At 40.0% G+C, this 12572-nt stretch overlaps 1 protein-coding gene across 1 annotated transcript in view; it reads right to left on the reverse strand.

Annotated features, from left to right (window-relative positions):
- LOC135204614 (uncharacterized) overlaps positions 1-12572 on the reverse strand; it is a 99564-nt gene that overhangs the window by 50151 nt on the left and 36841 nt on the right. The window contains 12 exon segments of the mRNA XM_064234760.1: positions 444-567; positions 2175-2314; positions 2678-2927; positions 3932-4038; positions 5440-5638; positions 6301-6395; positions 6500-6692; positions 7083-7177; positions 7791-7983; positions 8698-8795; positions 11136-11306; positions 12410-12532. Coding sequence (XP_064090830.1) covers positions 444-567; positions 2175-2314; positions 2678-2927; positions 3932-4038; positions 5440-5638; positions 6301-6395; positions 6500-6692; positions 7083-7177; positions 7791-7983; positions 8698-8795; positions 11136-11306; positions 12410-12532 — 1788 coding nt within the window.

Below are 12572 nucleotides of genomic sequence, written 5' to 3' on the forward strand. Positions count from 1 at the left end.
TCAATGGAGAGCAACAAAAGTTTTTAACGAAATCATTCTTGAAAGTGACTGATTTAAGACAAATACTTTGGATATTTGTTATCTGAAAGTCTGAGAGGAAAATTGAAATTTAATCTAAATCATGAAGACTGAGTTTTAAGACTAAATTTGGGTATGGAATATATATGGCTACAAAGGCTAAGAGAGTCGTAATGAAAAGGAAGATCTGATACAGTCTAAATCAGTATAAAAGACTTGGAAGTAGATAAACTCAAGCCTGATCTCTAAGTCTAAGACTGGGTTTGATAAGTGAAAGAGACTGAATGAGCTAAAACTGTAGAGAAAGCTATGTAGTTGGATAAACCAAAGTCTCTCTTCTGTACCCGAGGATAAATATTGGAAAAGGAAGATCAGTCATAAGAAGACTTACTTTTGAGAATCCTGAAACTGACTTAAAGACTTACTTCTTAGTACGAGCTTCGTCTTGGCCCGGATTTCCCTGTCCAGGAATGTGGCACTGCAGTAGTAGTCTCCTGCGTCCTGAGCAGTGAAGGCAGGGATGAACAGGGTGGCGGACTGTCGGCGACGCTGAAGGAGGAATATCACAGAAATGAGTAATGGGTCATTCAGTCAATGTAACTTCATCTTAGACCTATTTGCACCCGAGCAACCGGTGACAGAACTAGTTTTTTTTAATTGTGGATGTTGTTAGACCTTGAGTTGTCCTTTAACAAGTTGTTGCTCTGGGAATTGGATAGAACAACATGCAGATGATGCTACTCTTGTTGAAGTGATTTACATCAGACAACCAATAATTATGAGTCGTCGTTGACGGAGGTCCAGTAAATCTGGTCCATTCTGCCTAGAGGACAAATTGCTGTCGTTCTGAGATCTTTGGATTCTGTCATCATTACAATGTCGTCGCTCTGGGAACCGGACAGGAATGGAATGGAATATAAAGTTTAGGCCAAAGGCAATGCTCTGGGGCCTATAAGGTCATTCAGTGCTCAAATGGAAATTAAGAGTTAAAAAAAAAAGTTTGAAAGGTGTAAGGAGGAAAACATCAAAGCAGTTGCACTAGGAAACAATTGTCAGGAGAGGATGGAAAGGCAGATGGAAGAACAAGAATATGAACGGAGGTATAGCAAAAGGAATGAAAGGGGTTGCAATTATGGGCGCCGAAAGGATGCTGCTAAGAATCGTGGGTGTATATGTAGCTCATTTCAAACAAAGCTAATCTTATGGATTAGCTGATCTTGTAAAACACTCCCAATCCACAACTTCCCAGACGTACGAAACAGTAAAAGTTTGTATTAACCTCACATGAATTAAATCTTTAGTGTCGTCACCTCTATAATGGTAAAGTGAAAATTAGACCTATTACAGTACATTTTCTGTATTCAGCAATGATAGTCTATGAGAAATAAACGCCCTGTTTACACTTGCCGTCCTCCAGCCCAAGGCCAACTTCTCACACAAGTGGCCCCCATACCAGAATGCAAAATGGCCCAGCCTCCAAGAAGTGGAACTGGGTTTTCTTGGTTCAGTCTTATATTACAATCATTTTCACAGTCTGGGATTATTACTTACTATTAGTCTTTACGAGATCAAACCTTTACTAGGAAGCATCATGCAACATGCAATTTGCATAAATGGATGATTGTATTGACACAATTAATCTCTCGGTTGATTCTGTTTTCCTTCCCAGGTAATGGATCTGTTGGACTAGGCCTACATGGATGGTGGTTAATTATTAGTGATAATTGTAATCATATAAGGGCTAAAGTTGAATGCATCATCTCCAAGACTAAGATAAACGTCTGAAAAATCTATGGAAAAAAAAAACGAATACGAGGCGTAACTGATACAACCACGAAAAATACGACAGCAAAAGTACATCGAGGAAGGCTTTGATTGCCAAGATTGCAAGAAGAAGAAATCGAGTGAAAGCTCCAGACTCCATCCATGGAAAGAAGAAGAAGAAGAAGAAGAAGAAGAAGAAGAAGAAGAAGAAGAAGAAGAGAGGAGAACGGACTACGGACGACTTCTGCAGAAAGAGCGTGGAATCCATCACGGGTATGAGATAGGAAATAAGACGTTTAAACTCCAAAAGACTCTCTCTCTCTCTCTCTCTCTCTCTCTCGTCCTTCCTCTCTCTCTCCTCAATCCTCTCTCTCTCTCTCTCTCTCTCTCACCTCAATGGGCTCTGGGATCCCGGCATTGTGCCAGGAGACGACGATCTCTGGTGACCCTCTGGTGGAGCAATTCAACACCAGATCCTGGTCGCTGTCACTTGGAACCTCCTCGGGGAGTTTCTCCACGAATTCTGGGGGCTCTGTGTTGAGGGAAACAGGGTGTGTGTTGGGGATTGTGTTGGAGGAAACGAGGGTGTGTGTTTGGGGGATTGTGTTGGGGAAACCGGGTGTTAGAGTTTGTGTTGGGGGAAAAGTATATTGATTGTGTTGGTGATTGTGTTAGGAGAAACAGGGGTGTGTTGGTGATTGTGTTATGAGAAACAGGGCGTGTTGGGGAAAACAGGGTGTGTGTTGGGATTGTGTTGGGGGAAACAGGTAGGGGAAGGAGATTTAAAGAAACATTAAGACGAGAGAAGGTCACGATGAATATGACAACATATATGACATAAAAACAGCACCTCAAAAACAACAACAACAACAACAACAAAAACAAGGACAATCACCCTCAATTTCCAGGTAGAGGGTATCGTCACCCAGCACGTGCCCGCTAGGCAGCATGACCTGGCAGGACCAGATGCCGGACAGGTCAGAGCTGAGGGTGTAGAAGCCGAGGGTGAAGGTCGTGCTGAACGACCCCGCCGCCCTGGGCTCGTTCTCGCTGATAGCGATGTTGACCAGGTGGTCGGAGGTCGCCATCTTGGTGCGGTTCTGGATGGACACTTGTGGGTTGTCGAAATGGGAGAAGAGGACCGTCTGTCGGGCGATAAGGTGAGGAATTAATCTGGTTAAATTGGTGACGGAACATCAGCCTATTACCTTGATTCAATTCTGTGCAGTTGATATAATTCAAAATCAATTCATTGTCCTGAAATGACTGGCTGGACAAAGCCACCTGGTGACTATTTGGTTTAAACAGAAAAATGGCCACAGTTACTGGTGATATCTATTATCTTACGATTGGCATATATGTTCAATTATCACTAACATTTCTTGAACCTATGTTGTATTACCTTTTCTAAAACATAAGCTGTATTACCTCTCAAAACTGGCGCCAAAATCCTACAAATAAGAAAGTGACAAAGGTAACTTATTTTACGTCAAAACGACAAAGCTACGAAATTCTGCTCTCTGATAATTTGGCAATTTTTTCAAAGCGTTTCAAATTACATATCGTACACAGTTACGTGACTGTAATTCGTCGTAATATTTCTATATAAACTTGAGACTAAATCACATATATTTCAATTGCAATGGTGGAATAAATACGAAGTTAAAAGAATAATCAATACAGTGGAATCTTCGCTTGAATTCATTTTACGAGCGAGATGAAGTGTTTCGATTTAAGCTTAGTGCAAAGGTAATAGATAACACGCCACACTTTATTGGTATGTTGTGAATATTAGGAAACTTTACTTATTCTTAAATAGTTGATTGCGTCCCTAAACATACAGATTTAAAAAGGACAACGCTCGCCATGACTTTAAAATTTACACGTTAAAGATCTGTTGAGATTTGAATCTAAGACGTTCCACGACATTTTGGCAGAAGGTCGATTGCCATCACTCGAAATGAACACGTACTTTGACCCCATAAACAAACAAAGACTAAAACCACCCCAGAGAGAGAATGACCCAAGATGACATACAGAGATACGAATCAGTGTGGACGCCTCTTTCGAAAGGCAATAAAATAAAAGAGGAGAAGAAGAAGAAGATTAAGAAGAAAGAGAAGAAGGTCTCTCAATTAAATCTGCTTACCACCGAGTCTGGATCGACTCCATCCACTCGACAGTTGATGGGGATTGGAGAGTCCCTCCAATTCGGACGATCTTTCACTTGAAGCTCGAGGTCCACCTTCACCAGATCTGGAACATGGGTCACTGATTAACCACAGGCCAAGCGCTGGGAACCTAAGAGATCATACAGCGCTGGGGAGGATACTGAGAGTAAGGCGAGTTTGAAAGGTGTAACAGGGAGAAAACCTCAAAGCAGTTGGCACTATGAAATCATTGTTAGGAGAGGGTGGATAGCAAGATGAAAGAAAGGTAATATGAACGGAGGTACAGTAAGAGGAATGCAAAGAACCTTTAGTAATGCCTACAGGCACCCCGTGAGGTGCGCTGACGGCACTAACCCCATACGGAGGCCAAGGTGATAGAATAGGTGTTTTGTTGACTATCACTGAGCAAGAAAAATGCAGTGCAGCGCACTTTCGGTTTCTTGGCAAATCCTTCAGGGATGAGGCTGCAAGCCTCACCACCTTTTTTCTCTTCTTGCCTCCATAGATATTACAGGACAAGGGCCATTGTCTTATTCATCCTTTACATAATGAATTAAGGAAGGAAATACTGTCTAGAAACGACAGGATTACCAACAGCATGTTAACCCCCTTACACACTGCGCCACTCACCTCTCCCTTATAAATAATCTATCTTTTAGCCGACACTGAAGCCCTTTTATTCTGGTACTCTTCTGACTTCGTTTAATCATCTTACTCTAACTCTCTTTCTCTGTAATTTCAGCATTAGCAAATGATACACCCTTGTCACAAACTTATCATCCATTTCTCTTTCAACATGATCAATGCCACCTCAGACACTTCAGCCCATATTTCAAAATTTTATGGATTCCATCTCAACTGCTTCAATCTTGCTTCTAGCTTTCATAGCCCATGACTTCCATAATGGAAACTTGGCTCAACCACACCTCTATATATCCAAATCGCTACACATATACTTCTCTTTACACCCCAAACCTTCTGCAGAGATCCAGTGGCTTTCCTTATGCTAGTTCTTCTGTGACTCACTTCTCTATCCATCCTACCATGAATCATCACATTGCTTCCCACATAGGATGAATAAACTGTTTCAATTCGTCCACCATCCTTACTGTCATCCTTGCTCCATCCCCAGACAGTGATGCCAAAAATACTGGCATCAACCACTCCAGAGTCTATAGGTTATTCCCTTTTTCCCTGCAACTTTGCAACATCCATGTTTTCTCTGAATATTTACAAAATTGTCGACACCTTGTCTCAGACCAATTGTACACCAGACTAGCATTCATTTGTTCATTGTATATATACGTATTTGTTATTTTGTGGTATATTTACACATTCTTCACAACTTTTGGCTGTTTTCTATGCCATTTGATAACTCAGGGTGGCCAATTCTCTAGAAGGATGATAATCGCACCTAATAAGGACTCATCAAACTGCCTTGGCACCCTAGATTTTCAGAAAGCAAAAAAAAAAAAACTTGACTCACCCCAAACCGTCACTTCGACACTCCGGTACGTCTGAGGAGTCGTGTAGCACTCGTAGGTCCCAGAGTCATTCTCTGTCACACCAGAGACAGCCAGAGTATGAACGACCGTGTTGTCACCAATGCCCAGAGGCTGAGTGTGGACTTCGTACCTCCAGTCCTTGTTGCTGTCGACGACGACGTTGTTGTGGATGAAGGTGACCTGAGGAAAGGTTGGAATTGGTGCATCTCACGATGTAAACAAACTGTTTAACTGAACTTCAGAGATAATGGCCTATTTCATCGTTCAAGCTATTTGCAAGGGCTTTAGTTGACCTCCCAGGTCCCTAAGGTGACCTTGTGCCAGCTAGGGCTTTGGCTCATATAGCATCCCTCAAGATTTAAGAGTTTAAGACATTCATGACTTAATTCTGGACGGTTAACGAGATTAATATTTAGGAATGCAAGTTGGCTGCACATGGGATAGATGGTATACTCCAAAAAACTAGTCAAGATATGTTCCTGAGGAACAGAAACTTTCTTGACGCAAATTAGGTCAACAGTCGACCCAGCCTACTAGTGGTTCTGATTGACGGCTTCACCTATTCGCGGATGTTTCTGTGGAACGCACATCCTCATTATTCGCGGAAAATTCACCTATTTGCGAAAGTTTTCATAAATATTTACTGATTGCTGTATTTTTATATTATTTTCGTGACTAGATACAATTTTCATGATAGAACTATTAAAATATGTAGGTAAAAGTGTTTGTAGTGGGGGTTTTTTGTGATTGAACTATTAAAATAGGCAGTTATAAAATTTTAGAGGGATGCCGAGTATTCGCGGATTTCAGCTATTCACAGTTGCAAGTGGGTCTAGACTCACCTCTCCGTCCCACTCCTTCACCGTACAGGTGACGTTGAAGTCTCGTCCTATGACGGCCGAGGATGCCTCCACGCTCAGGACTTCATCTTTGGCCGCTGCGAAGTAAAAGATTCAGAAGATGAAGTGGTTTAACCCTCTACGAATGGAATCCTCAGTATTCAGACACGGATCAACAAGAACTGACTCACTGTATACAAACCTTCTACTACGAGGTGCAACGAACTTCTCCCTAATTCGTCAGCCACGCACTCGTAGACCCCCTGGTCAGCGGCCCTAGCTGAGGTCACCTTGAGGATGTGGGTCATCTCTTCCAGGGAGGAGACTGTGGACTGGACGGTATATCTGGAGCCTTCGTGCTCTGGAAGCTGCACTCCATCTTTATGGAAGCTAACCTGTGGAGAAGAAGAAGAAGAAGAAGATGGAGAAGGAAGAGGAAACAATTCATAATTAGTGGAGCAATTCAGATGACTCCTCATTCTTATCCAGGTCTAAGGGCTTCAGTATAATTGCAACATCTGCAGTTGAGATTTTCATAGTAACTAAAACAAATAACAAGAACAAATATAAGCGTCTATATGGAAATGATAAGAATTATTATCACGCAATAAATGAATGAATGCTCTGTTGAGCAAAGACAGTACAAAGACAATCGTGGAATTGCCTTGCAAAAATAATCACAATGTCATTTCGATCTTTTTCAGTGACTCTGGGAAGAGTTAGTTAGCTCAGTGATCTGGTCAGGTAAGACAGACACCTGAAAATGAATGAGTCACAAGTGATACCTTATTGGGCCCGTTGAGCACGATGCAGGTGATAAAGAAATCCCTTCCTGTGATTGCCGGAGAGGCGAAAATGTCTAGAACTTCTGCAGGGCGGTCTGGAAGGGAGAAGTCTTTGGTGAATATTGGTGTGTTTTGTGGAGATCCATCTCCTGCGGCTAAGAAAGCTATCCAATAACCTTGCATACCCTTGGTAAAGTAGCTAGAGATCTACACCACTGTACTTTGAAATATCCAGTAGCCAAAAAGATACAGTATGTCCTTATTTGAAAAATTATAGAATTACCTTGCCAGAATTTATATAATGCTCTCGTCAGAGATCTTACACTTTCCTTGTCATAAATTTTCAAAATATCTTTACCACAGAAGCTGTGGAAATCTTTGCTAGAAACGTTACAGAATTTACTTTTCAGGAAAGCTGTATAGAATATATATTTAACAATTTATTAAGACCTCCCCCCCGAACAGTTGCCACCAGAAAGTACAGTTCAAAGCTGGCACTCCCAAAAAGTACATTCAACCCACACTTGGCACCCATACAATGTATAGTCAGCCATAAGTTGGGACCCCAACAAGTACAGTTAGCTTGAGTTTGCACTCCCTGTTTTTTAGTACAGTCAGCCCAGTAGTTTAATCCTTAAGCAGGTCTATGTCACTGCCAGTTCAATGAAACCCTTGCATCCTCAAACAAAATATGCCCATCACACTTACCGTGTACCTCGACGACAGTAGACGAGGAGGCGTAAGACCCGGCGTTGCAACTGTAGGGCCCAGCGTCCTCTAAAGTGGCGTCCTTAATGGTGAGGTAGACCTGGGTCATGCCCTCCTCCGTCGGGTAGGAGTCCACTTGGTACCGGCTGTTGTCCAGGGACTTCACGGATGCCTTGTGGAACTTGAAGTCAACCTGCGGAAGTATAGATTTCCTTAGAGTGTTATGAAGGGAAGCGTTATTCGCTGAAGCGCAAAGAGGTGGACTTGGTACAAACCTGAAGAAATAAATCCACTGGATGATTCTTTATTGAAGAGCATCAAGTTTAGCCTAATCTACTTTATGGAAGTCTAATCATTTGAAAGTGAGAGACTGAAAAGAGGTTTTGTGAAGCTTTTTTTTTTATTAGTGATGTACATAGAATGAAATGAAGTGCATTTGTTGGTTGTGTGTGTGTGTGTGCTGAAGAGAGAATGAGATGAAATGTTAAGTATCAAAGAAAGACACAGTGAACTGAAAATTAATCCAGAAGCAATTTCATAAGCCACTGGAAATACACCAATTTCATAAAATCTGTGAAACTCCAAGACCACCTTAATAAATTTGGTTAATAAATGAATAAGTAAGTCACAATTATCATCACCATCTCTGTGAATTTCCTCCGCTCATATTTTCACGTTCTTTGTCTTCCACGAATCTCCACTCATCACCAGCCACCTCTTCTATAATTCACATACAAGTAGGCCTTGGTCTAGCAACTCCTCTTGTGACCACATGAGCTAGTCTAATACTTATCACGTGCTCTGTTCTCCCAGGGGTTGTACGAAGGAAATGGCCAGACCATCTCCATCTCCCTGTGAGCCTTTTAAAAAGACAATAATAAACAGTATATATAAGAACAAAGCTTACCTCTCCATCCCAGTTAATAACTGTACATTGGACTGTAAAGTTGTCCCCTACGATCACAATTGGAGGAGCTATGATGTCAAACACTTCGGGTCCAGCACCTGTGAGATCCGTGAAGAAAAGAAACTTCAAACCAATTCAGTGAATAGGAGTCCTTTTGGCAGATTCTCTCTCTCTCTCTCTCTCTCTGAGTCAAGGAACAAAAGTCCAAATGAAACTTTATCAAGGATATACATAATATGTTTGAAGTTAGTAGAATTTCTTTAAATAGACATTAAAAGATTTTATCCCCAGCCATTGTTCATATTATTTATGACGTGAAAATGCCATTAAAAAGTAGGGTACTTAATATTGCCAGAAATTCACCATTTTAATACTGAAATCAATGACAAAGTGTATATATATATATAAATATATATATATATATATATATATATATATATATATATATATATATATATCAATGTTTGGTAGTTTAACGGTGGTACGGTTAACTTTATAATAATAGATTCCAGATATTTTTATTGCGACGCGTTTCGTAGTTTCTTCATAACAACATTTTCAAGCCTAAAGAGACATTACAGTATTTTAATGGTAGTTACAGATTATGTAATTATTGACTGACAAAGCGTGAGTAAAAGTGGCAACAATAAGATAAATGGTTAAAATCTTTAAAATAAATTGCACCAGCATACTAAAAAAATAAATTATATAAGATCTTTAAAATAAATTACAACCGTATACTAAAAACAGAATGGTGGGAAAGACAGAGATGGAAAGTTTATTTACACTACAAATGAATGACTGAATGATTTATGTTAAAAGCAAGGGATAAGATGAATTGTCAAGGTTAAGATCTGGTTTCCTTAAAAATATTTCTATTGACAATTCATCTTATCCCTTGCTTTTAACATAAATCATTCAGTCATTCATTTGTAGTGTAAACTTTCCATCTCTGTCTTTCCCACCATTCTGTTTTTAGTATACGGTTTTTTTTTTTTTTTTTTTTTTTTTTTGTAATTTTTATTTTAAAGATCTTATATAATTTATTTTTTTAGCATGCTGGTGCAATTTATTTTAAAGATTTTAACCATTAACTTATTGTTGCTACTTTTACTCAGCTTTGTCAGCCAATAATTACATAATCTTGTAACTACCATTAAAATACTGCAATATCTCTTTTAGGCTTGAAAATTTGTTGATGAAGAAACAACGAAACGCGTCGCAATAAAAATGTGGTGTCTCTTAACCTACGCTCTTCTTTTCCTACTAGATTCCAGTATTGTTAAATAATCTTATTTTTGTACCTGTCTTATCATTGAGGAGTCTCTCTTGTCTATAAAAGCTTTACATGTTTTTGAATGGTTTCTGAAATTAGACAGCTCAGGGCCGGACAATCTGCTTGATGCGAGTACACATTGATGCTTAAAGAACCCATTCCAAGAGTGGTAAAACTTTTACAGACAATAAAGACATCTGTTATTTTTTCTCTCTCTCTTTTGTTGCAACTTTACGCGACTGCAGTAGTAGTAGTTCGTTTTTAACTTTCTTCTGGGTAGGTCGTCACAAGTCGATGTCTCGTTCTTCGAGTAAATGTTTTAGACGTTTTATTCTGAATGGTCTTATTCTAATTGTAAATCGTAATACTGATTTCATTAAGTTTACTAAATGAAATGTTGTCGGATTTTTTCTTAATTTATTATTATTTTCTTTTTTTTTGGCGTCAAGAAAATGTGACAATGAGGACTTTTTGAAACGTAGGCATATATTATTATTATATATACAATATACAATGCATATAGATAGTACCTCTCCCCTCTCCCTGACCTCCTACCATATATATATATATATATATATATATATATATATATATATATATATATATATATATATATATATATATATATATATATATATATATAAACAATTATCACATCACCCTGATTCATATAAATCATTCAAGCTACAAAATGTCCTTTAATATCTAATTCGCTCTACCGCGGAATTGATATATTTTCATATAAGTAAACGCGAAGGGGAATTTGTTAGTTGATAATAACGTCGACCTCTCGTGGATCGAACCACCGTCCAGCGGACAGGGACGAAATCAAGACGACAGTGATGTTATCGATTCGGCTAAAAAGTGAGGTTATCAGATTTTATACCGATCTGACCTTACAAATCACCGTCGAACTCGGTTATTAGTAATTAGAATCGATATCCAACGAAATTATTATCAACTGAAAAAAAAAATCCCCTTCGTTTACATGTATGAAAATATATCAATTCCGAGGTAGAGCGAATTAGATATTAAAGGACATTTGTAGCTCGAATAATATATATATATATATATATAGTATATATATATATATATATATATATATATATATATATTCACTGACAAAAAAGTGAAAGAACAAATAGAGAAAAATCTGACTCACGGATAACGTCGACGATCACATCAGCCAGGAAGGACCCAGCTTCGCTCTGAGCGGCGCACCTGTAATTACCGGAATCGCCCATCGAAGCCGCAGGTATCCTCAGTTCCCCGTCGGCGCCCACCTCCACCCCGCCCACGTTGTCCACCGGCACCCACTTTTCACTGGCGGTTCCTTTCAAGGATCAACACAAACTTAAAATTAGAGTCCTGGTGTTTCCAAGTCTGAAAGGCCCAGTTTAAATTGCATTCTTGTAGCCCAGACTCGAAGAAGGGACGACGAATGTTAAAAGGAAATCTTAAAAGTACCTCGTGAATATCAGAGTTTGGGAAAAAGGGGGCATGAAGAAAATCCCACAGCTTGGCAGTAGAGGAAAAGAAACAGTTTGCAGAACTATGAACTTGAGTTTAAATTCCCCTTATGCAGCCCAGACTCGAAGAAGGGACGACGAATGGCTAGGGAATACTTAGAAGTACCTCGTGGACTTTATCAGAGTCAGGGGAAACAGGGGCGTGAAGAAAATTCCACAGCTTGGCAGTAGAGAGAAAGAAACAGGTCACTGAACTACTTGCTTAAGTGATTACAGTTACCATTAGGTGGAAACGGGAAGATCTGACACGACAGAAGATCAACGCTGCTTGATAGGAAGAATTCTTCCCTCGAGCTCACGAGAGCAGTGACTGAAATAATACCTATAAAAACAGAAAGACAGCAGTGCTACTTTGAGGACAGGAGTAATAGGGTCAAGATGTGACATCATAGCGTAAGGCTTAGAGATGAAATGCACCTCTTTTGCCCCAAAATAGGGACGAATGAGTCCATCGCAAAGCGATGCTCAGTGAGACGAAGCAATGAATGAGACAGGGACATTGAGAACAAGAGAGGAACAGTAGCCGGAGCAGACAGAAATGGGGATGCTGAGGTGGATTGCGGGAATCTCGCTGCGCGAGAATCAAGACTCTGAGACGGTCTGAGCATGTGGTAAGGATAAGTGAGGATGAGGGATGACGAGGGATTGGGTGAGATTTGTTAGGAGGTAGAAGCCCAAGAAGGAGGCAAAAGAATATGTGGCGTAGCGAAGTGAAGGAGGATTGGAAGACGAAAGCCTTAGCAGAGGAAAATGCTTTCAATAGGAATAATTTTGAGAAGACGCATCAAGGCAACCAACCCTTTAACATAGGGTTAGCAACAGGCATGAAGAACGCAAAGGAATGAATGTACTACATCAACAAACTTCTATTCTTCTTCTTCTTCATAAACATTCACGTCAAACTCACCTATTCTCTTTTCCCAAGTGATGGTAGGTGGGGGAGATCCAACAGCTTTACAGGATACCTGTATGGTATCGCCTTCTCTCACTCGGACCTCCGAAGGCAGAGGTTCCCCAAGGGACGGAGGCACTGGAAAATAAATGAAGAACCTGTAAACACCTTATCTCAC

This window comes from Macrobrachium nipponense, chromosome 47 (assembly GCF_015104395.2).
Source record: "Macrobrachium nipponense isolate FS-2020 chromosome 47, ASM1510439v2, whole genome shotgun sequence".
Lineage (NCBI taxonomy): Eukaryota > Metazoa > Arthropoda > Malacostraca > Decapoda > Palaemonidae > Macrobrachium > Macrobrachium nipponense.